The following is a 26452-nucleotide window of genomic DNA, read 5'->3' on the forward strand; positions in this document are numbered from 1 at the left end:
CAAATCGAGCTCGAGCCGAGCTTTGGGTTGTTCGGCTCGAGCTCGGCTCGGCTCGGCTCGAGCTCGGCTCGAACTCGTTCGTTAAAATTCAAAAAAATTCTAATATATCCTAAATATTTTTATATAGGTATAATTTTTTTTTTAAATCTGACTTCACTGTATTGTTTTTATCTTCCAACGATCATTTTGCATACCATATGTGATGTATTTTGAGGTGATTTAGAAATTTTATATTTTAGTTTCTAATTTTAAAATGTAGCTTCATAATTATATTTTAGTTAAGATTTTTTTTAAAATATTTTTCATCTATCCAACCGTATGTATGTTATAAAATATATATTTCAATGATATAACCAAAGTTTCACATCAAAAATAATTTTATTTGATTTTCTATTTTATGGTCAAACATTAGTTTGACTATTAACGCTAACTAGTGTTTAATCCGGATTTGTTGTTTCGATTATTTTAAAAATACTTTACATCGATCCAACCATATGGATGTCATAAAATATATATTTTATTGATATAACCAAAGTTTTAGATCAAAATAATTTTATTTGCTTTGCTATTTTAATAGTCAAACATTAGTTTGACTAGTCTTTGTAACTAATGTTTAGTCTTGTATTGGTGTCTCGATTTATTTAAAATTATTTCTAATTGATCCAACCGTATGGATGTCAAAATAAATATATTTTAATGATATAACTAAAGTTTCAAATCAAAATAATTTTATTTGGTTTGTTATTTTAACAGTCAAGTATTAGTTTGACTATTACCGCTAACTAGTGTTTAGTTCTGATTTGTTGTTTTGATTATTTTAAAAATACTTTATATTGATCCAACCGTATGGATGTCATAATACATACATTTTATTGATATAACCAAAGTTACAGATCAAAATAATTTTATTTGGTTTGCTATTTTAACAGTCAAATATTAGTTTGACTAGTACTAGTAACTAGTGTTTAGTCCTGTATTAGTATCTCGACTTGTTTAAAATTATTTTTAATTGATCCAACCGTATGGATGTCAAAATAAATATATTTTAATGATATAACCAAATTTTCAGACCAAAATAATTTTATTTGGTTTGTTATTTTAACAGTCAAGTAGTTGTTTGACTATTACCACTAACTAGTGTTTAGTCATTAATTGGTGTTTCGATTTTTTTAAAAATATTTTTTCTCGATCCAACCGTATGGATGTCAAGATATATATATTTTAGTAATATAACCAAATTTTCAAAAAAAAATAAATTTATTTGATAAGTTATTTTCACAGTCAAACATCGGTTGACCAGAATTTTTTTTGGCTCGGCTCGGCTCGACTCGACTCGGCTCGGCTCGTTTATGTTCGCGAACAAGCTCGTGTTCGGCTCGTTAGTTAACGAGCTCGAGCTCGAACATATTTTTTGTTCGATTAGAAAGCTCGGCTCGGCTCGGTTCGTCAGAAAAAAAATTAAAGCTCGGCTCTGTTCGATCAAAACTCGGCTCGGTTCGGTTCGTGAACAGCCCTAAATACAATAGTGTTAATGTATGTGGTTAATGTTTTTTAATAACAAAGTGAATGCTTGTGTAGCTCAAATGGTTTATGTCTACATTCAAGAGGTCTTGGTTCAATTCTTATGAATGACAATATTTTTTTTTATAAGAGCAGGAGTTAGGTTCAAATTCGGAGGTAGGTAATTTATTTGCTCAGGAGGGAGGCTTGACATGTATCTATTGGGCTATTATATAGATAATAAATGATGATTATTTTGAATTTTACAACTGATTTAAATTGTATTTCAGATTATATTTTATATTATATTTTAGATCGTAAATTATGTTATAAATATGATTACAAATTTACAGAACATAATTTTGTAAATACTTTTAAAATTCAAGTTACGTGATTGCAAAATAGTTATAAAGTTGTGGAACACATTTTTGCAAATATTAATAAAGAATGATTATATTTTTGTAAAAAAATTATAAAACCAGGGCGATAAAATCGTATCCAATTAAAAAAAAGAAAGTTGTTTCGAGTTTGTTATCCAAATTTGGACTCAGAAATCAATTTGCTCCCCTCCCCTGGCTTAACGTAATTGTAATTAGGGTTTATACATGCTCACCGCCGGAACTAGGGTTTTAGCTTTTTACATTTTTTCGTAGGGAACCCGGCGGCTGCAGATCACGTGAATCAAGTAAACCGGTACTTTCCTGCTCAGGAGGCTTTTCTGTGCGTATATCTAGCTACTCTATACTTATATTTTTCAGACCTCCTCCAAGTGTTTCGATGGGAGTTCCGGCGTTTTACCGATGGTTAGCAAACAAGTATCCGATGACGATTGTGGATGTAATTGAAGAAGAACCAGTTCACATCTCCGGTGTTGATTTTCCGGTTGATACAAGCAAACCTAATCCTAACGGACTCGAATACGATAATTTGTATCTCGACATGAATAATATTATACATCCTTGTTTTCACCCCGAAGACGGTGTAAGAATCGCTCCCTTTTCCTCTCTTTATTTGTTTCAATGGCCGGTCGGTGATTATTATGTGTGGGATTTGTGATTGGAATTAGTAATTCTGGTAGTTTTTATTCATGTAATGAACTGAGTTGGTTTAGTTGCTGCCTATGTAGCATGAAAATGGTAGTCAAAGTATAGTTCCTTCGTCGTCCTTTAGTCTATACGGGGAAATCATAAAAGAGTACTAATTTACCATAGTGTTCATCTGAAGATTATTTATGTGCACGCTGACTACATTTTCTCGTTTGTACGTCTTTATAGGAGGCATTACTGTATTGTTTTTGATGTTTAATGATAATCAGATAAATGCAGGTTAACGAATTTCTTACACAGTAAAGTTTGATAGTCCATGGAGTTGCATGGGCTTCTGAATCAATTCAATCTTTACTTTTTTATAGAATTCCCATTAAATCCCTTGCTTGTCGTGTGCATTTGTTCAATATTATGAATACATTGTGTTACAATTTTTGTGTATTTAGTAATTTTAGTCACCTTCTTTCTGGTGGTAATCTATACATTTCCTACTTTCCAGCCTTCTCCGAGCACCTTCAATGAAGTGTTTCAGCGCATTTTTGAATACATTGACAGGCTTTTCTCGATGGTGCGACCTCGGAATCTGCTATACTTGGCTATTGGTGGGTGGAAACTTATTATATCATTGTGTTCGTGGAAGGTTAATATGTCTTTGTGTTTTTACTGTGATTACTTGTGACTTGCTGTAGATGGTGTTGCTCCAAGAGCTAAAATGAATCAGCAGCGATCTCGACGTTTTAGAGCAGCCAAAGATGCAGAAGACGCGGTGAGTGTATATTGTGTATATAACTTATGCAGTACCATGCCAATTATTGCCTAGATATGCTTTTGACTCTTTTCTTTAGGCAGCCGAAGAAGAGAGGTTGCGCGAGGAATTTGAGAAGCAAGGCAGAATGCTTCCTCAGAAACAGAAATCACAAGTTTTTGATTCTAATATAATCACTCCGGGGACTGAATTTATGGCTGTTTTGTCAACTGCTTTGCAGTACTATGTCCACCTTAGGCTAAACAATGATCCAGGATGGAAATCTATTAAGGTTCTATAATTTATAAATCTATAAGTCTGCAAGATTTTTTTTTCCAGTTGCATTATGCAATTGTACCATGTTAATCCCTTGTACAAATCCCTAATTATCCTATATTAGTATTATTAATATGTTCACAAGTATTATTATTATGTTCACACAGTTGCAAAATGTGGATTTATTATGATTTTTTCATAATAGCAATGTCATAGAATGTGTAGCTCATAGAAAACACTGATTAGTGTGCAAAATAGAGGCACTTGTGTATTGGCATAGATATATTTGTGTTTGCTGTTTAATAAAATAGCTATATATTTCATTGAAGATTATACTTTCTGATGCAAACGTTACCGGTGAAGGGGAGCACAAGATCATGTCTTATATTCGTCTTCAGCGAAATCTTCCTGGTTTTAATCCAAATACACGTCACTGCCTTTATGGTTTGGTATGTCTTATAATTTATCTTGTTTAGGATTTTTATGATCCCATTGAACACTGTTAATATCAATTGTAACTGATTATTATACTGATACCAAATAACAGGATGCTGATCTTATCATGTTGGCTTTGGCTACCCATGAAGTTCATTTTTCTATCCTCCGAGAAGTGAGTGCATTTGTTTCTGTTTCTCGTTTAATAGTGTTATCAATATGCATTTGTGACTTTGGCATAATTTGCAAAATAATCAACGGTCCTATGCAGTCAATGCACCTTAAATGACGTGCAATAGTCAAACTGGGCAAGTAAATTGGAACGGAGGGAGTAGTTTTGTTTTCAGAGATTGGGTCTGATCGTAATTCGTGGAAAAACATTTACGTTGTACTCTGCAATGTGTGTTTGATATTTGCATCTCCTTTGATCCAATATCTAACCCATATTTTTGCCCTATAAATTATGTCAGGTGTTAGACAATCCGGGACAGAAGGACAAATGTTTTCTCTGTGGTCAAGTGGGTCATTTTGCAGCAGAATGTGAAGGTAAGGCAAAAAGAAAAGCAGGAGAATTTGATGAGAAAGGTCATCTTGTGCCTAAAAAGCCTTTCCAGGTGTGTTTCTGTCTCCCTAATCAGTAATACTAAATCTTGAGTGATTTCGTGGTATTGTATTATGATTTCCTGAATGTACCTTTTTAATTGTTGCAGTTTCTTAACATCTGGACTCTTCGGGAGTACTTGGAATACGAGATTAGGATCCCTGATTGCCGTATCAAGATTGATTTTGAGCGCATTATTGATGATTTCATCTTCATGTGTTTCTTTGTTGGCAATGATTTTTTACCGAATATGCCTACACTGGATATACGTGAGGTATGTGAAATGTTACATTATATACTTTAGAATCACAAGCCTTTTGGAATATTTGACTGAATTTCTGGAGAACTTTGTTCGTTTGATTGTTAAACATAAACAAGGGTAGAGAGCTAGAGATGTTCACTAATGAATTGCTTTGTTGTCTTTACTACACAAACAAGCTTACATGCATTTTGGTGATGAAATGAACGTATATGTCATGAAGCCTCATTTATTTTATAAATTTCTCCTCGGGCTTAAATATGGGTAGATTTATTACTTTTGGATTTTGGTAGGAATCAATGATTCTTAGCTTATTCTTACATGTTGCTCATCAAGATACACCACCTTAATATTCCATCCATCTTTATACTGACCTTACATTTCTAGGCATGTAAAACTGGCCTTAGGGTAGCATCTCAGTTCCTAGCTGTGTTGTCCTTACATATTGTGCATTCTTTTTTCAATTTTTCAAGGATGTAGTAACATTTAGTTGACTTTACACTTGATTGAAATTAGATTTTCATTTCATATTTTTATATTATTTGTCATTTCTTCAATTTCTGCTATTTAGGGGGCAATCGATCTGCTCTTGGCCGTATACAAGAGGAAATTTAAGTTTTTAGGGGGTTATTTGACCGATGGATGTAAGGTATGCATACTGTCTTGAACTGAATTCATTGTTTTCTTAACATTGTCTTGAACTGAATTCATTCTTTTCATCAACTGAAATGGCTTCTTATCTTTTTGTTGATATCCTATGTCAGCCGGACCTTAGCAGGGTTGGGCGTTTTATTGAAACTATCGGAGGATACGAAGACAAAATATTTGAAAAACGAGCTCGGCTGCATCAGGTTTTGTTTGTGTTAATAACCAGAACTATACCGTGATGCCTTAATTCAATATTTGTTACCATCCCATAAAGTTTATTCTACAGGCCAATAAACCGAAATATAAACTTGATTATCCAAGTACACATATAAATAAATAAAATGCATTTTTCAATATATAATGTTTTGGGCTATCACTTCTATGTTTTCTACAAATGAAACTGAGATCTTTAATGTAATTATCTTGTTTTCTGATAACTATTCCAGAGGCAATTTCAAAGAGTCAAGCGTGATATAGCTCATGTTAATACAGAAAGAGGAAATGATGCTGAACCACCACTCAAATCTGACATGGTAGCAGTTGCTAAGTTTGATGGTTCTTGCCTAATCTCAGGCGCTTCACCATACGCTGATATGCCAGTACATAAGCGCCCTACAAAAGCTGCATGTTTATCATCAGGGTCTTCAGTAGGTATTGCTACTGTTGAAGGAGAGAGTGATCTTGTCAAAGAAGTATGTGTTTATTTCAATTAAGTGACTTTAGTGTACTCATCACTAAATCAATCATTCTATTAATTCTTCAAAATTTTTATTCTTGGCCTAGAATTTCATTCTGTTATGAATTTCACAACAGCAAGGACACTGCTAATTATTTGTGTGGTTATTTAAAGCATCTCCAGCACCAATTAGCTATTTGACTTTTTAAAATGATATGTGTATATTATTTGCTGGAAAAATTAGCTAATCAAATTCTTGCTGTACTCCAACCTTGCTGGCTAAATAACTCTCTATGATTATTTCTATTGTTAAAGTACATATAAGCAAATTTTTTTAAAAAAAAGACAGAAGGAAACTGAAGAATGAATGAAAAAAATCCAAATACTAGCCAGCAGAGTCATGTTTCCTTTTTGAACCTAATGAGCCAGATGTGTCTTCCCCCAAAAAACGGGCACGTCACCTGGTTGGAGTCTTCCACAATCCACACTATATGGCTAGCTAAATTTGAAATTTAGAGAGCCCACACATCCTGTTGGACCTCAGTAAGCAAATCATACTGAATCGTATGTACATTATCTTCTGAAGTTAATTTGAGGAAATCTTGAAAAAGAGAATGTGGTAAATAACCGGAATAAATCTGCCCAAAAATGCAATGACCCATGCCTTTTGTTGTATCATAATCTAATTATGAATTTAACATCCGCAATATATATGTATTACTTTATACATGACTCTGTCTCTGCTTTTACAAATTAAAGAACCTCCTTGACTAGGAAATCAACTATGAATATTGTAAAGATCTATTGTTTTTATTCCATAGCTTCACACCCCAAATAGGGCCGGCTCATGGCATCATAGATAATCCCTGATTAAATTATTTTGAACCTCCGTTCTTAACTGCAACAGTATCTTTGAATAAAAAGACACGAGTACCGAAAATAAGTTGTAGCTACCTTGTATATCTTGCATTTCTGCCAACTAAAGTTGTCTTTTCAGGCATGTGACAACAAAGAAGAATTGGAAATAAAGTTGAAGAGCATTCTCCGTGAAAGATCTGATGCTTTTAACTGTAAGAATCCCCAGGAGGACAAGGTATAAGCTAGGATCATTTTAGATGGTTTACTAAGATGTATGTACTAGCATAGGGACTGTGTGTGCGCCTTCTATCTGTTTATATATGTCATGTGAATAATAAACAAGGCATTGTGAGTCGTGACACTAGGAACTAGCAGCGAACTTGGAAGCAAGTTGTGTTAATTACTAGTGCAGTTTGACCTTTTTATGTTCACTGAATGACTGAACCATCATACCCGCTTAACAAAATGCTTGTACAGTTGTTGACCACATGCAAACCTAACTGATATCAGTTTATTTATTTGATGTCATCGACTGACATACTGATAGCAGTGAGAACACCACTATATCTTTAGGGCTACTTAATAAAAGTAAGATTAAGAACAATTTATGTTCGGTGCCTCCACAACAGCAACTATCTTCCCTGTTCTGAACTCCTTAATACAATTTTTTTCATATCTTTGATTTCCTGACTCCCTCTACTTCATGTGCCATTCTCTTTCACTACTTAGAATATTGATGCAAGTTTTTCTTTTTCTTTTCTATTTTTTTTAACTTGTATTTTATTTGGTTATTGAGATTTCTATTTTCTAAAAGAAAGTTTGCTGATTTTATATATCTGTACTATGCCTGTCAAAACATAGAATCACAAAACAAGTTTATCTGTATTTTCTTATTAATGTATTTTGTTAAGTAAGTTATTTAATTTTTTTCAAGTTTGAAATACAAATTGTATATTTGTGAATTATTAAAGACTCCCAGCTTTGGACCTGGAATTACAATTTCTTTTCTCTTTGACTTCGAGTTACTTATGTTGGATTCTAATTTATTTACTAAATAATATATAATCTTTATATGTGATATTTTAAAATTATTTAATTATCACAGGTGACTTGTATTTTAAATAATAGTTTTGTGCCCACTCGACAAAATAAGATTTTGATTTTGTCTTTGGCAATTGTCACAAGATTTCAAGAAATTAAAATAGAATGCATTTAAACTTGGTTTAATAATGTAGCCAGAGGATTTAGGTTTTCTGAATTTGAAGGTTTTACTTTGCAGGACATTTAATATATGAGAGGGTTCCATATTATACTTATGGTTTGAAATTTATATTAACTTGTTTACGTGTTGCAGGTCAAACTAGGAGAGGCAGGTTGGAAAGAAAGGTACTACGAAAAAAAGTTTTCTGCAAAAACTCGAAAGGAACGTGAAACCATCAGAAAGAATCTCGTGAGTTAATTATCATTCAGTGAACATGTAACAAATCATTTAAAATGCTTTTACTTTTAGATAGGATGGACTGAGATTCATGATATTGCACAAGGAAATGACAATTAGAAGAAATACTAGGTTTTGAAGAGCCGTATCAGCTAGCATGTGAACTTTTCCCAGTTTACATTGAGCATTTTAAGATTTTAAGCTTTTAGATCTATTTGCAGAGTGGTATTTGGTTGAAAAGTAAGCTCAAGCTTTACTAGCTTGTTATTTTCCCGCTGACAAATACTTCATCCACAGATTCTTAGGAATGAATCAATCTTTTTAACCCACGTAACTGCTCAAGGCCTTTTATTAAGGTCGTATGGCAATAATTACTATGTTGCAAACTCATCAAAAGGCCAAAAAAAAAGAATTCAACTGATATGGTACATGGCAAGACTGCTTTTTAGCCAAATACTACATGATTGTTGTTTATGTATGAAAATGTTACATGTGCAACATGTTGATTTGACAAGTGTCTGATGCTCATTGTTAGGTATTGAGTTATACCGAAGGGCTTTGCTGGGTTATGCATTATTACTATAAAGGGGTTTGTTCGTGGCAGTGGTACGTTGTCGTGATTCTTTCTAACCCATTTTTGTCATGCTATTCAATATTACTTTGTGGATTTGCCGTTTTTTGTCATTATGACCTTGGCAGTCGAGATAATAGTGCGTGACCGAAGAGTGCAGCCGTTGGTTTTTTATTAACTCAAGTTCCATTATTTAGGTTCTATCCGTATCATTATGCACCATTTGCTTCTGATATGAGGGATTTGAAGGAGCTAAATATAAGCTTTGAACTAGGTACTCCATTCAAACCCTTTGATCAACTGTTGGGGGTTCTTCCCGCTGCCAGGTGATTCCTGATCTCCCTTTTTTTTTACAAACGTGTTTTCAGATGTGAGATTGTAACCTAATTTACTTGCAGTGCCCATGCACTTCCTCGGGAATATCGGAAATTAATGACTGATCCAAACTCTCCTATTATTGATTTTTATCCAACTGGTAGGTTTCTGTATAAAAGATGATGACGTGCTCTGTTTGTCCTGAAGTTCTTAACCTGGATATTGTTTATGTTGGTTTCTATCAGATTTTGAGGTGGATATGAATGGGAAGCGATTTGATTGGCAGGTGCATTTCCTTGAAGTTACATCTTGGATTTGTCTTGTGCACCCTTTTTATGACAAGGTGCCGTTCCACCTGTGTTAACTACTATAACAGGTTTTCTACCTGCTCATGTAGGGTATTGCCAAATTAAGTTTTATTGATGAAACCCGTCTGCTAGCAGAGGTTGCAAAACTTGAGCATACTTTAACGGTATAATGAAATTGGTCACTTCTTCTAAACTTCTTCTAGATTAAAGGCGATTTTGCTATACCAAGTAACATGTACTATTGCAGGATGAAGAAGTTAAAAGAAACAGTACAAGGGCTGACATGCTTTTTGTTGGATTATCACATCCTTTATCACCATATGTCTCTTCTCTTCAGTGTCATTGCAAGCAGTTGACCATGGAAGAGCGAAATCAATATAGAGTGCAACTTGATCCTGGAATTAGGTATTAGTTTCAGTGTCCACTTTTATAAAATTAAAAACAAACGTACCCAATATGTTCCAATTGGAACATGCTCTGGGGTTTAGATGTACGGCGTGTTTATGTGATAAACCGCAACTTTAAGAGTGTTTCCATCAGGATCCCTATACTTGTATATAATCAGGGTGAGTGTTCACTAGGTATTAATTGTGAGTGCAATTAGGTATTAGTTTCAGTGTTTACTATTATAAATTTAAAACCAAACATAACCAATATGTCCCAATTGGAAACATGCTCTGAGGGATAGATTAATGGAGACCCTAGGCTTGTTTACGTGATGAACCCCGACTTTATGAGTGTTTCCTTGAGATTCCCATACTTGTATAAAATCAGCGTGACAATATTCACGAGATATTATTTCGCCCTTTGTTTTAACGGGCCTTTTTGCACACAACTATGGCAGCCTTCAACAAAATCACCAGGGTAGCCATCTGTAAGGTTTGCACTGTAGTTTTGAAGAGGTCTTTTTGTAACACAATACTCCTCTGACAATCTATATGATGTGCGACATAGACCTCAGGCACTTTATCCTTTTTGAATGATATATGCCAAATACTTAGAAAATTCTGGGAGTTACCCCATTCTCCTCTGTGGACTTCTACCTCCTTTTTATTTCTTACATTGTGTTTCAAAGTTTTCAATGAAGAAAAGAAAAGAATTGATGAATTGGATTTGAGATGAGAAAAGGGAAAATAATGTGTATTGTTTTGTTCTTAATTTTTTTTAAGGAGAAGAATGGAAGTGTAGATATCTTTATTATTGTAACTTATCTCTCTCAATTTTCCCATTTTTTTGAATTAAAATTTTGAGATAATTTAAATCATATTCAACCTTCCTATCTTTTCTTTTCTTTTCTCAAAATTTTTGGGGAACACATGAGAAAATAAATAATACATTTATTTCCCTCTGTCTAAAACTGAACTCCAGAACACAGTGTTAATGCGGCCAATGCACAGACCTTCTGGGCATCATGTGCATATTCTTAGTGCGTTACTTTTCAACTATCCACGGTGTGTGAAAATGTGTATAGCCTTGATCATCGACCTTGCTGGCATGAAACTAAATTGGTTCTTGTCACTACTGTTCCTCCACGTGCCTTGTGTCGGTACGCTATATGCGTGTTGCCCATATTTATCAAGTCAATACATTATATACACCAATTCTATAATTTTAATCAAGAACACTAAAGTTTGATCGGTATTTTGCACAGTGATTGGTAGTAACCTCTTAACTAAATTGTTATATGTGGCTAGAACTTGTCGTTGCTCATTTTAGTGATTTCAGTTTGTTCTTACTTATTTCCTGTAATGTTTTATGAGAATGAACTATCAAACTATATTTAGAACCCTTTTGTTCTATTTGTGTGGCTTTCAGTGGTGGGATGAATGGTTCTATCTCTCTTTACGATGGAGTTCCTTGCCCTCCCATTTTTAAATCTCCAGTTGAAGGAATGGATGATATTACGAATAATCAAGTGATGTAAGCCTTTACTTGCAATATGCTTTGATTGGTTGATTTAGTAGATCCAAACTCATATATAAATATGCCTACACATCCTCTTTCCAGATGTTCTATATACAGACTTCCAGACATGCATGAACATATAACACATCCACCTGTTGGAGTTAAGCTTCCGCAAAAGGTATGTTCATCATTCATTTCATTGTTTTCGCCCTAGTTTGCCAATGAGCCTTTTCCGAGTTCTTATGCTTTAGCCCTGCATTTACTGCATTTATGTTTTAAAGTTCATGTTTTTGTGTGGCTATACTATAAACCACAATTGACAAATTCCTTTGTGTACTAGTATCTAATTGGGACCGTTGGACACCATTTTTCACGAGGCATAAATATCAAAGGAGCCACTAATATGTGGTCAAGTTTGTAGGATACAAATTGAAGTAGGAAATATTTTAAGGAAAGAGTCAATACACTAAACCGATCTCATATATAAAGCAAGAACTTATTAAATATTCAACTCATAGATTACAATTGATAGGTTAAAGATTTATGACTTTGAAGCTTAGTAAATTCCTATTATCCCTACCATATTTAAATTAAACGAGGTTTAATTTTTTATAACTCTATTAACATAATTCATAATGTTTCTAATAATTAACTTTCCTGATACAATCAGAATTTTTAGCCAATTAGAGTTAATTAAATCCTTAAACAATATTTTCGGAAGTCCCATCGATTAGGGTAGGGTTCTAGAGATGCTGTGCTTATGCTTATGGGTGGGGTTCGGGTTTGACAGGGCTAAGGAACCTTCTTGAAGCCTTGTGACTGATAGTACTTTTTTGATGTTGGTATGTTCCAACTATTTTCTTGCACCTCTTTAGGTCGTGTCTTGGCCTTATTACACACATCCATTCACATTTTCTTCATATTATGATGATTTTGCGACTTATCAGTTTCAAAAACATTCAATTTTACTAGAAATATATGCTATTTTTGCACAAGTATCTTTATTTTTTTACAAATTTCATAACTTTTCAAGATTTTCCCCTTGAGTGGGGTCTTCATGGAAAGAGACTCCCTAAATTGGGGTAATGACTTTGTGCATCTTACCCTCAAACTATTAAACTTAACTTTCGAGTATGATATATTCTGTATGCAAAGTATGGCCAGGAAAATTAGGAAATTAATTCTTGTTTTATGGTGTATGTTAGAATTGCACATGCCAAAGCTATGCAATATTTGGTCAAGGAAATTAGAAAAGTGAAGACTTTTTATGGTGTATGGTGTATGAGAATTGAACATAGCAACATAAACAATATTATAATATCCAAACCCAAAACGGAATGCATACCGGATCCGATAACCCACCACATGTAAGTCTAAAAAAGCTAGAAATTTGGTACACATTAGTTGTTGACTTGTATGTATAAATATCCCAAACACTCTTGTTATTATTGATGTGAATTTTACGAACGCATTAGTTGTTGACTTGTATTTATAAAGATCCCAAATACTCTTGTTCTTCTCAATGTGGATGTTATAAACACCCCCTTGAATTGGGTCGACGTCCTCGTCGAGCCCAAAAACACTTATACGGAACCAAGTCTGCACCTCCAGCCGTGTAGGGCCTGACACCGTTTATAATATCCAAGCCTACAACTGAATACATACCGGATTCAACAACCCACCATAAGTCAGTACAAAAGAGCTAGTAATTTGGTACACATTAGTCGTTGATTTGTATCCGTAAAGATCCCAAACACTCTAATTCTTATCGATATGTGATGTTACAAATAAAAACTAATTATTCCTTGAGAACATGTTACGTGAGTGCAAATGTATTATCATATGTAACATGATTACAATTATAAGGTTGGATCAAAGTTTTGTTGGCCTATATGGATTTTCACACGAGCTAGGGCTACAAATGTATTACTATTTTCTTTTTTTGGTTTTAACTAGTACAAATGTATTACTAATTCAGATTATTTAGTAAATTATAGTTTATTCGGTTATTGATAAGTTATGCTCAATGATTGGTTACAAAAATTATAAGAAATTGAATTAACCTGAAGGATTTTGTTAATTTAATATATAAAATAACAAAAATTAAATAAATTATTTGAGTACTTTGTAAGTTTTACCTATTAATTACTGTAATATTAACTTGAACAATAAGCTTATAATATAGGGAAGATCAACTAAAGTCCAAAATTTTATACTAGGTGAATATTCCCTTATGTTTTTCTAATAATTGAATGTAGGCATGATTTGTTTCAGTTAAACTATATCTTTAAAAATATCTTTAACAGTTATTACGTTATTCATTACAAGGATATTCGTAATGGTACTATTGTGGTTTTATCTTTTCCAATTGGTACCAATTTCCCATAGTATTGGCTTCTCCAAATGGTACAAGTGATCATTGAGAATATTATAATTGCAAATTAAGATCAGAAAATAAGTAATGAAAAAAATGGTTAGAGAATAGATGGGGAAGATTAGATGATTGAAAAATGAATATACTAAAGTGTTTGTTGCTTACGGAGACAAAGCACATCGAATTGTATTTATCCTAAATCTTTATTTTAATATATTTGTTAACCGTTAAGGAGTTTTATACTTTGAAAAACAGTATGAGTATAAGACTAACAACTCAAAAGTTTAGGTGCACCATAAGTAAGAAATATGAGATGGTACCACCATGAAAAGTCAATACTAAGATGGTACTATTGAGAAGATCCCTTTATGGTATTGCTTATGATTGTTTAATTTATAAACTTAAATAATCCTAAAGAATTTGATATAAACAAACATGTGGAATGTATTGAACCTGGTATCATTTAAATGATGATAATTCAAAATCCTTGGAGTGTCAAGGTACATCCTCACCTCGATCTAGACAGCCTAGGCCAAGAGCAAGCAGGAGGAGTAGTCGCAGGATTCGATAAAGAGAATGTGAATGGGTGGGAGATTCATAGACACAGAAACTCGTCTACCTCTTTTTAAGGAAGTGAGTCTCAGACCCTATGTAATTGTATCAATCTATAAGCTTACAATGTTCGATATATGTCAAGTAGGCAAATATAAAAGCCAAGTAGTAGTAATAGTATTATAGTTGTAATAAGGGTACTATAGTCTTTTAATTAATAGCTGGAGAATATTCACTGTAGTATAAATACTAGCTGAGACTTTGTAATTCAGTTATGCATATTATGAAAATAAAGGAAAGCTATTTCCACCATTCTCTCTCTCTCTAAACTCTCTCTTTCTATATCTGAATTTGACTTCTTCTACAAGATATGCATCTGTCTATTAATTCTTCTCTATCATTTCTGTGTTTCTTCTTCATTTGATCTGTTAATTCTTACTTGTTTCTTAGCTTAATTCTCTATTCTAGTTATCATTTCAGTTTTATAAACTCAGAAAATCCAAAAACATTCTCGCAAAAACACAAAGTCGGAAACCCTAGTTCCTGACAAATTGGTATCAGAGCTTCAAATTTGATCTTATACTGTTTCTACTGTGTTCTACTCTCTATTCCAAGCAGATCGAGCCTATTGTTGCAGTAATCTCAGCTGCAAGTTCCGGAATTTTGCAGAAACTGATTAGGTGTCCTGTTTCTAGCTTAACTCTGTAGATCTGTTGGATTTCTGTTGTTAATAGCTAGAAATTAAGATGTTTAAGATGTGTGAACTCATTTTCATTCAAGTAGTTATTAGTTGTTATTGAAGAAAATCACAAAAATAGTAGTATTAGTGCAGTGAAGTGAGGCGTGATAGCCTGCTAGTTATACTTGCTGTTTTTGTGTGTGATATGTGGCTGGAGTTGTAAATCTACATGATTATTGGAGGTTTTGGTGGTTGTTAGTTGGAGAAAGGATCTGTGTTGTGAAGAAGTAGTAAGTATTTTGAGATAATTGCTTGTTAGGTGTTTGAGTAATTGTTTGAAAGAATTAATGTGGAACTAATGAGAAGGTGGATCAATATGATGAGATGTTGCAACAGATGCAACAACAGATCCAGAGCTTTAAGGAAAGGACTAGTGCTAAGTTACAAATGATAGATGAATTGGTGTCTCTGGAAGTACAGAAGGTACATGCACAGTCAAGGAGAAATGATGAGTTTGAGAATCCTTTTGGATAAAGGAAAACTGGAGTTGGTGCCTGGGAAGGAGTCATACCACAGGAGACTCTCAAACATCTCAAATTGAATTTTCCTAAATTTTAGGAAGGCAAGGGAGTAGCAGATTGGACTGAAGACTGTGAGTTTTATTTTGACATATTTGGAGTCCAGGACATGAAGAAAGTAGTGATTGCTGGTATGCATTTGAAGGGATTAACCAGGAGTTCGTATCAGGTTTTTTCCTTAGGAAAGTCTGAGTTAATCTGGCCGGATTTCTGCAATCACTTTAAAGCCAGGTTTGGAATAAAAGAAAATGCGTTTGTGAAATTCAAAAATTTGAGACAAGATGACACTGTGGAGACATATTGTAACAAGTTGGTGGAATGTACGGGGCAAGTAAAGGTGAGGATGCCATAGCTGACTGAAGATTATTATGTGGAGTGTTTCATGAGTGGACTGCAAGATGAGGTTAAACAGGTATTTAAACTGTTGAGTCCCAACAGTGTTGAATAAGCTGTTAAAAGAGCTAAATATTGTGTTTAGGTAGGGAAACCCTGGAACAATAAGAAGAGTAGTGGAAGCAAGTTGACAGTCAGTCAAGGAGTGAATACCTTTATTAAGGGTTAAGTCTCTCAGATGCTCACAAGAATTCCAGAGATTCCAGAAAACTCTGTGGTACAAGTTACCAACAAGATGGTGATATCAAGTAATGCTCAGACTCAAAGTTGTAAGCAGACAAATTTGAGCAAGAAAAAACTTATTGGGGATGAGCAAGTTTGTTTGACAGAAGTAGTTGAGGGTGCTGTAGAAGGATTGGGCGCAATAAAAGAAAAAGCTGCAGGACTCCCAAACCTCCATGGAAGTTATTGAAGGGGCTTACAGTAACCAGAGCATCACTTTAACTGGAAGAAGTTGTAATAAGGACTTTTCTTTTCTGGTGGATGGGGACATTGCACACAACTTTCTCGATGAGAAGACTGCACTCAAATTGAAGTGAGAGGTTGTTGAAACTGTTCACTTGCAAGTGATGGTAACTAATGGAAACTACCTGATTGGTAGGCATGAGTGTTCTGATTTTGCTCGGAAGATAAGGAGATCATGGATTTTTACACCTTAATCAGAACACTACCAATGGGTAGCTATGACTTGATGCTAGGGGTGGATTGGCTAGGATCCTTAGTACGATTTACATTTGATTTTAAGAATCTGTTGCTTCAGTTTGAACAAGGGGTAAAACAGTGACTCTGCAAGGCGACAACAAATCTAGTAAACCAAGTTTGCAGCAGATGACTGCCAAGCAATTTGTGAGAAATTATTAGAGGCAGGAGCATGGGCTTATGTACATCATCTATGCAAGTTCAAGTTCTGAGTGTAACCAGATTAAGGAGGAAAAAGGGGAAGCAACCAGAAGGTTACAATAACTGCTGAAGGAGTATGATGACATGTTCCAGCCCTATTTAGGATTACCTCCTCACAAGAATATTGAGCACTCAATTGTTCTCAAAGAGGGTACCCAACCCTTCTCCATCAGGCCCTACATGAATTCATTTGACCAGAAAAATGAGGTGGAAAAACTTCTAGTGGAGATGTTGGATTCTGGAGTTATCAGGCCTAGAAGCTCACCTTTTGCTTCACCTATCCTCTTGATAAAGAAAAAAGATGGGACTTGGAGGTTCTATATAACCTATAGGAAACTGAAATCCTTAACTATAAAGAACAAGTTTCCTATACCTCTAATTGAAGAACTATTAGATGAGCTGAGTGGAGCCAAGGTGTTTTCTAAGCTTGATTTGAGGGCTGGATATCATCAGGTTAGAATGAGGGCTAAAGATACAGAGAAAACAGCCTTTAGAACTCATATAGGTCAGAGTTCACAGTAATGCCTTTTGACCTTATGCCCCTGCCAAATTTCAGAGTTTAATGAATCAAGTATTTGATCCTCATCTTAGGAAATTCACTCTTGTTTTCTTTGATGACATACTGGTGTACTCCAAGGAAAAAAAGGAACATTTAGATCATCTGGAGATGGTGTTCAAGATAATGAGACAACAAAAGCTTTTTGCTACGATGTCCAAGTGCGAGTTTGTGCAAAATCAAGTGGCATTCTTAGGTCATGTGATTTCTGAGGGGGTGGCAGTGGATGGAAGTAAGGTGAAGGACATGTTGGCTTGGCTCATGCCCAAAATTGTTAAGGTTTTAAGGGGGTTTCTTGGATTAAGTGGGTATTATAAAAAGTTTGTGAAGGATTATAACGCAATTGCTAAACCCTAAATCATGCTGCTTCAAAAAGATAATTTTCATTGGAATGAAGAAGCTACTCAGGCCTTTGTACAGCCAAAGGAGCTGAAGGAAGCTATGGCTAGCACCCCTGTATTGAGATACCAAACTTCACAAAGGTCTTTACCGTGGAGTCTGATGCTTCTAATACTAGGATTGGGGGGCAGTGCTGACTCAAGATGGTAAGCCACTGGCCTATTTAAGGAAGGCCCTCGGAGTTAGAGGACAAGCCATGTCAACTTATGAAAAAGAGTTGATGGCTGTAGTGACAGCCGTAAAGAAGTGGACTCCTGTCAGGAACTTGTATGTTTCTGACCTAATTTTGGACTATTTTTGGTATTTTCTGTTTTGTAAAGTAAGAGATCAGCTAGATTAATCTAAGATAGATCAGAAATAGAGAGATTAGGCCGAGACCAGAGAGATCAGAAGAGTTTCAGAGAGAAATGAGAGAGAAACTTGTAGAAAAAGATAGGTTTTAGAGAGAGAATTCAGTTATAGAGAGAGAAACTAAGAGAGAGAGAGGGTTTGGTGGCAAATGCCATTTTCCATATATTCAAATCATTATAACAAATTAAAGTAACAACTGGTATTTATAGTGCAACACACAACAAAAATTGCTAAAAAGACTAGTCTACCCTTCATGAACCCCGACTCTTACTAATACTGCATTACTTAAGCTACTGCAGCAATTATAAGGCATCTATAGTTCTTTTCCGGACATTCCTCCCCCCCTTAAATGACTCCATGTCCTCAGGAGTAATATAATTTGGATCTTGAGTTTGCATAGTGCCTTGATCTTCATATTTTCTGCTTAAAGCATCCGCCACCCTGTTATCAGCTCCTTTTTTGTAAACTATAGTGTAATGGTAGCCAAACAGCTTACTAATCCACTTCTACTGCATCAGATTACCAACTTTCTGCTCAGTCAAATACTTCAAGGCCCAGTGATCAGTTTTGATAACAAAGTGCTGATCCATGAGATTGAAGCCCATTTCTTAACAGCTGAGACCACTGCCATTAACTCCTTTTCATAGGTAGACATTGCCTGACCTCTTGGCCCTAAGGCTTTGCTTGCCCTCTTGAGTCAGTTTTGCCCCAATTCCAGATTTAGATGCATCAATTTCTATTATGAAGTCTTGTGTATGATCTGGAAGTTTTAGGACAGGAGTACTAGCCATAGCTTCCTTGAGTGCATGAAATGCTTCAGTGGCCTTCCCATCCCAGTGAAAGTTATCTTTCTGCAACAAATTAGTTAAAGGTTTGACAATTGTGCCATAATCTTTAACAAATTTTATGTAGTACCCACTAAGACCCAAAAATCCCCTCAAAGACTTAAAATTTTGGGGTAAATCCCAATCTAACATGTCAGCAACCTTATTCTTGTTTACAGCCACACCTTCTGGAGTAATAACATGTCTTAGGTAAGCAATTTGAGTTTTCATAAAGTCACACTTGGACTGTTTAACATACAATTGTTGGCTTCTCATGATTTCAAACACTTTTCGCAGGTGATGTATATGATCCACAACATTCTTAGAACACACTATTATGTCATCAAAGAATACCAAAGTAAATTTTCTCAAATTAGGAGCAAAAACCCGATTTATCAGATTTTGAAAGGTTGCTGGGGCATTAGTGTGCCCAAAAGGCATGACTGTAAACTCATAGTGCCCCAAGTGAGTTTTGAAAGTAGTCTCTTCAATATCTCTTTTGTTCATCCTTACTCGATGATAACCTGACCTCAGGTCTAGTTTTGAAAAAAACTGAGCCCCGCTCAATTCATCTTAGAGCTCATCTTGATGGTAAGAGAGTTTAACCTCCTTTAGTCAATAAAAGATCTCCGGGATCCATCTTTCTTCTTAACCAGCAAAATGGAAGAAGCAGATCGAGAGCAGCTAGGCCTAATTATTCCAGATTCCAACATTTCTGCTACCAACGTGTCTATTTCATTCTTCTGATTATATGAGTTCTTATAGGGTCTAATGGAAAAAGATTGATATCCCTCCTTTAGGTCAATGCTATGCTCAATTTGTCTATGTGGAGGGAATCAAGATGGTGGTTGAAATATATCCTCTTATTCTCCTAGTAATTCCTGCAATCCCTCAGCTTCATCCGTTCCCAACTCAGACTTACCTTGGGTAGAATACTCATAAGCAGAAGGACAAACCTTATTTGGCATATACAAAAATCCATTTCCATGTCTTTGACAACTTCTGACAAAGACCTTGGCTGTCATTTGCTACAGACTGTGTATCAAAGGCTGGCAATCTCCTTGCAATTTCACTATCTTACCTTTCTCATGAAATTGCAATGTCAATTTTTTATAGTTAAAGGTAACTATCCCCATAGATCCAAGCCAGTCAACTCCTAACACAAGATCATAACCTCCCATAGGCAAAGTCCTTACATGAAATGTGAATTCATGTTCCCCTATCTTCCAAGAGAAGTCAGTACACTCATATTGGCTAAACAGTTGATTTCCATTAGCAACTTGAACCTTCATTGGAGGTGTCTGGACCAACTCACATTTCAATTGACAGGCTGTATTTTCATCCAGGAAACTGTGTGCGCTCCCTCCATCTATCAGTATTGAGAATTGTTGTCTCCCTTTTCTTCCTGTGAGAGTAACAGTTTTATTTTTATGGAAACCTTCAATGGCAGGCACAGACACTTCCATCTGCTCCTTTATTGTTGCCTCTCTAGATTGTCTTTTCTCTTGTCTTTCTTGCTTCAACTCAAAAAGGTCTTTTACTTCTTTTAGCATAAACCGGCAAGGGTGAATGCATTGATGATTTTCTCCATCCATGTCTTTGCAATAAGGGCAGTAACTGATGATTTCAGGGTGTTACTTCCCTGAGTTGATATTCGGCTTTGCTGGTCCAACAACTGTTTCCACCTCATTACAAATGTTGTTTCCTTTTTTCTCCTTCCTTGCAGATACACCAGTGTAAACACTCTGCTTAGCCTTCTTGTAAGCTTGATTTACGGTGCCTGGAGCCATCAGTTTCACAGTATCCCTGATTTTATCTTGCAAACCTCCAATGAAGCATTTAGTAAAGTATTGTTCTGTTAGTTCAGGCATTTTCTCTCTTAATTGCTTCTGGCATTTATCAAATTGATCAAAGTATTCCTCTACTGTAGCAGTTTGTTGCAGCTGCTTGAAGCTTTCATATATGGACTCATGCCCCCGCTTCAAACTTGGCTATAAGTTGCTTGCAAAATATACTCCACTCCATACTGTTTTTTTCAACAGTGTAGGTCTGAAACCATCTTCTAGATGTGCCCTCTAAGTGCAAACAAGCCACTGCCATCTTCTTTGCTGCACCCACCCCATACACATCAAAATATTGCTCACAATCTTGTATCCATTCCCTTGCTCCTGTAGATGCCTCAAACCTAGGAAAATGAAGCTTGAGATGTTGCAATGATTCAAGAGTTGCTTCCTTGACATTCTTGTCTTTATTCTTAACAAGCAATTTTCCTAGCTTCTTGTGTCTCCTAATAACTTTTCTTTGAATCAATACCTCCATCATCTGAGCAGGTGGCTTTCTCCAAATCATGAAATCTTTCGGGGAAAGGGATATTCTTTATAGTACCCTTGTAAAATTAGCTTTTCTGCTGGTATCATCTATTTATTGACTTCTACCCGGGGTAACCCTTTACAGGATACCCTCGTGTTAAGTAAAATCTAATAGAATTGATTTCGGACCGGAAAACAAATTGTATATTTGATTTTTTTTTAAAAAAATACATAAAAGAGATTCTTAAAGCATGTAAAATGGAGTCAATATTAGTGAAATATTAATTGTCGAAGTTTTGTTATGAAGTTTAAATAGATTTCACTCATCTGTTTTACATGATTTAAAGGTTCATTTATGTATTTTTTGGCAAAGATTTCAAATGTACGATTTGTTCTCCGACTTGAAATCAATTCTATAACATTTTACGTAAGATGGGGATATCCCTAGTGAAAACCAAATGTAGAAGATTATCATGGGTAGAAGTCAATAAATTGATGGTACCAGCAGGGAAAAGCCAGTTTTACAAGGGTACCATAGAGAATATCCCAATCTTTTGTTAGCTTTTTCCTAATAACTCAGAAGTTGTTGTTCAACCTCTGGAGAAAGCTCAACAATCTCCTGATTTTCCTCCATAACACCTTACTCACTTACACAATTTATCAAACAATTGATAGGCTCTACTAGTAACACAAGTGAGTCTTAGTCTCTCTGTTTACAGCTGTCAATGCTACTCTAACAATACAAGTTTACTTAACTAGCAATCTTCTGAGTTATACTTCCTCAATCTACTGAGTTACTACTCTCCAGCTACTGAATTAACCGGAATTCAAGCTAGATTTACTACTTTTTTGTAACTTTCTATGGTAAGGAATGTAAATCAACTTTAACTGCTGGAAACGAGCAATTAACAACTAAACTTACTTCAGAATCTTCACATCAGCATCAACAATCACAGATCTGTATAGAACAATTAAAAAACAGAGTACCTGAATTGTTTTAGGCATAACTTCCAAACTATAGCTGAGATTACAGAGATTCTTCAATCGCACCACTCGTTTCTATCAGCACAACACTAGTGAAGCAGTGATTAATCAAAAAGTTGAGCTCTGGTACCAATTTGTCAGGAACTTGTATGTCTCCGACCTAATTTTGGACTAGTTTTGGTATTTTCTGTTTTTTAAAGTAAGAAATCAGCTAGATTAAGCTTAAGATAGATCAGAAATAGAGAGATTAGGCAGAGATCAGAGAGAGTTTCAGAGAGAAATGAGAGAGAAACTTGTAGAAGATCGGTTTTACAGAGAGAATTCAGTTATAGAGAGAAAAAGTAAGAGATAGAGATTTGGTGACAAATGCCATTTTCCATATATTCAAATCATAACCACAACTAAAGGTTAGAACTGGTATTTATAGTGCAGGACACAACAGAAATTGCTAAAAAGACTAGTCTACACTTAATGAACCCTGACTCTTACTACTACTGCTTTACTTTCCATTGGGCATTTAATTTCCTAACTGAGCAGAAAACAAGTAACCTACTACAGCAGAAGTGGATCAGTAAGCTCATGGGGTACAATTATACTATACTTTACAGGAAGGGCAAAGAAAATACTGTGGCAGATGCTCTAACAATGATGCATGATCAAGAAGAGCTTACTATGGATCTTACCAGTGTTTCTGAAGAACACCGTGAGGACATGGTGGTATATGCAGGAGGGAAGGATGTCAAGTAGGAAAATATAAAATCCAGTTGTGGTAATAGTATTATAGCTGTACTAAGGGTACTATAGTCTTTTACTTATTAGCTGGAGAATATTTTCTGTAGTATAAATACTAGTTGAGACTTTGTAATTCAGTTATGCATATTATGAAAACGAAAGCTATTTCCACCACTCTCTCTCTGTCTCTAAACTCTCTCTCTAAACTCTCTCTCTCTCTAACTGAATTTCTGACTTCTTCTACAAGATATGCATCTCTCTATCACTTCTGTGTTTCTTCTTCATTTGATCTGTTAATTCTCACTTGTTTCCTAGCTTAATTCTCTATTCCAGTTATCATTTCAGTTCTATAAACTCAGAAAATCCAAAAACATTCAAAAACTCACAAAAACACCAAGTCAGAAACCCTAGTTCCTGACAATATATAGACTCTATTCTTAATTTCGAATACAGATAAGATCAGAAAAGCCATCATTAGAGCAAACAATGCAATAGCCTCTGTCAGCGCAAAGCCTTAAATGGCAAGAGAAAGTTAGGTTGTCTTGATATCGTTTCTTCATTAGTGCATAATAAGTATTTGATCACCTGCAACTGTGTACTGCTTTGTTACAATGTATCATTGTACTAATTAGACTGTATATGCATCAATGTGTCATGGATGAACCACAAGCCCACAACCCCTCTAATAATTCTTTATTATGATAGGGAAAAGATTGTCCACCGAGATCTGGCAGTTAAATATTGAACTATTCCTAGTAGTTTGATGACATATTTTGCAAATTCTTGGTTTATAAATTTATTGAGTAAAATTCTTCCTTGGATTTTTAGGTATCAGCTCTCATTTGTATGTGTAGTATTTAATTTAAAGTAAATAACATAGTTGTGGCCGTACTTCACAATGACTTTCAAAAAAGTGCCCAAATTTTCGGATTCTCAACAAAGTTGCCAAGTTTTGTTTCCGCCTTTTAAAAGAGTGGTTGCTGTCAACTCTGGTTAATTGCTCGCCTTTAGGTACTAATTATCCACCACTTGGATAGTATTTAGAGTTGGAAGGATACCGAATATGTTTTTTTGATGATATCTATATTTGCACTATGATTTTTTTGTTTAACATGCAAGTTCTTATGGTTTACATTTTGAATATTTACTAGGTTCTTTTATTTTTTTTGCCATTTGTTCAGACAATTAACTTAGGGCTATCAAAAAAATTCGAAAAATCCAATATTCTTCTGAAAAATCCGCATTCATATCCGAAACAAAGCGGATATTATCCGTATTCGAATCCGACAATTGTGGATACGGATACAGATATAGGCATATTCGTAACCGATAATATCCGTATCCGAATAAATATATTTTATATTTAAGTATTTTAAACTATATTGTATTAAATTTATAGTGTGTTTATGTGTGTGTGTGTTTGTGTGTATATATATAGATATATTATGTTTATGAAATTTTATAGATATATTTAGAAAAAAATCATTTGAGTTCAACAATTTAAAGATAACGATTATATTGAAAAAATAAATAATAATTTTTTGAAAAAATTAAAAAAAAAAAAAAAAAAAAAATGAATTTTTAATTTTTAATATATTTTTTCATTTTTTTTCAATTTTTAATATAAAATAAATAATCTGATTGAAAATCGGATTCGGATCCGGATATTATCCGTATCCGGATTGTATCCGTATCCGGATAGTATCCGCCGGATCCGGATTCAGATATTATTCTTTAAATATTTCCGGATACGGATACGGATATGAATTTACGGATTCGGATCCGGGCCTATATCCGTATCCGAATTATCCGTTTGACAACCCTAAATTAACTGATTGACATGTATATATAGTGCATGCGTGATGTGTGAGTGTGTTTTGTTTATGTCACAGATGCTTAATTGGTAGCCAACTTTCCTTTACTTCTTGCAGACTGTCACGGTTGGGGACTTAAAAAGGGACCCTGTTTTGTGGCATGAAGATTCTGGAAATAGATCTCAGAAAAATGATAGGTAACTTGAGAATTTGTTTTGTGTTCTTCGATTGTGCAATATCTTGGTCTTGCTTTTTGGCCATGTTTATTATTAGCAATTCAAGTATTTGTATTAATGTGCTGTCACTAATCCAGGAAACTAGTAGTCATGCAACCTTCACTCTTGCAATTTCCTAAAGGAGCAATCTCTGGCCAGCAGCTTGTTGACGCTGCCCGTAGACTTGTAATGAATAGTTTACATTTAACGAAGGATAAAAATGGCTGTGGAGATGAAAATGCACAGTTACTTCCTTGTTCTACTGCTTCAGCTGTACTAGAATTTCCTTTGCAACAGAGTAATGGGCACGTTAACGAACTCCGCAGAGTTGTGCCACCATGTAAACCAGCTCTTCCTGGTAATAGCTTGACCGACATTGTTGTCGCTACATCTCCTCGGACAAAAAACTCTCCATGTACAGCTCGCAAGCAATTGAAGCGGAAACAGAGAAAATATAAAAAGGTAACAGATAATTTACTCATTTTCTACTCTCTTCACTTTTCTCTCCATTGGCGTGCTTAGGTCTCCTATTTTTCTGATGCAGCAGGAGCAGATGATTAAGGGGAAGGAGAGTTGTGGGTTGTTGAAGTGATTTAAGTCGGCCCAAGTAAAAGTCCAACAGGCACACATTATAAAAAAATTCTTTAGTTTGTACTGAAATTTTAGACTCTGTTATTGTACAATTCGTACCATCTCTCACCCCGTAGTTATTATATCCTGTTTACTTAAAAAGTTTCAAGTTAGATGAGAGCAGAAACACTCGACGGTAAGTTGAGGGGGGCATGGCATGGCCACTCAAATGAACGTGAGAGGGATGAGATCAAATAGGAAGCACACTTCTAGCAGTTTCCGCTGAATAGAATACAAATGTGATATAAAAACAAGGAGGGTGGGATTCAGGATAGAACACAAATGTACTCTCTATGTTCCATTACTAGTAATTAATATAAATTAATCATTTTATTTTTCAGGTCCATCTGTAATTTATGGCAGTATTTGTCACTAAAGAATTTACAGTTAAATTAAGATTTTAGCCCCCGTGGGTATTGCTTGCAAACATCAACATCATCTCTTTACTGAAAGGAAAATTACTGTTTTGTAAATTACATATAGCTTTTACGAGGAGTACTTTTCACTTTTCAGTTGCTTTAAGAGTGAGCATGACTTTTGTTGTCAATGGATTCGATTTGGATTGAATCGATTTGAATTCA

The 26452-nt window shown here is 34.9% G+C and overlaps 1 protein-coding gene across 3 annotated transcripts; it reads left to right on the forward strand.

Moving 5' to 3' along the window:
* The first annotated feature begins 2014 nt into the window (after window positions 1-2014).
* On the forward strand, window positions 2015-26211 carry LOC141696999 (5'-3' exoribonuclease 3-like). 3 transcript variants are annotated; one of them, XR_012564565.1, is made up of 24 exons: window positions 2015-2481; window positions 3046-3148; window positions 3236-3312; window positions 3392-3583; window positions 3897-4016; window positions 4115-4177; window positions 4473-4616; window positions 4713-4877; window positions 5434-5511; window positions 5627-5713; window positions 5957-6202; window positions 7184-7279; window positions 8399-8494; window positions 9018-9088; window positions 9251-9379; window positions 9452-9528; window positions 9614-9654; window positions 9766-9840; window positions 9924-10081; window positions 11492-11596; window positions 11684-11759; window positions 23089-23249; window positions 25144-25223; window positions 25340-25368. XR_012564565.1 is itself a non-coding variant. In XM_074501175.1 (24 exons), exons 1-24 carry the CDS (start codon window positions 2278-2280, stop codon window positions 25831-25833), a joined length of 2895 nt encoding a protein of 964 aa, XP_074357276.1. In that variant the 5' UTR covers window positions 2016-2277; the 3' UTR covers window positions 25834-26211. The 3 variants fall into 3 exon arrangements, 2 of the variants coding, with proteins under 2 accessions (XP_074357276.1, XP_074357277.1); XM_074501175.1 differs by lacking the exon at window positions 23089-23249 and adding an exon at window positions 25786-26211 and having other exon boundaries at window positions 2016-2481; window positions 25340-25703; XM_074501176.1 differs by lacking the exon at window positions 23089-23249 and adding an exon at window positions 25789-26211 and having other exon boundaries at window positions 2016-2481; window positions 25340-25703.
* The last annotated feature ends 241 nt before the right edge of the window (window positions 26212-26452 follow it).

This window comes from Apium graveolens, chromosome 11 (genome assembly GCF_009905375.1).
Source record: "Apium graveolens cultivar Ventura chromosome 11, ASM990537v1, whole genome shotgun sequence".
Classification (NCBI taxonomy): domain Eukaryota; kingdom Viridiplantae; phylum Streptophyta; class Magnoliopsida; order Apiales; family Apiaceae; genus Apium; species Apium graveolens.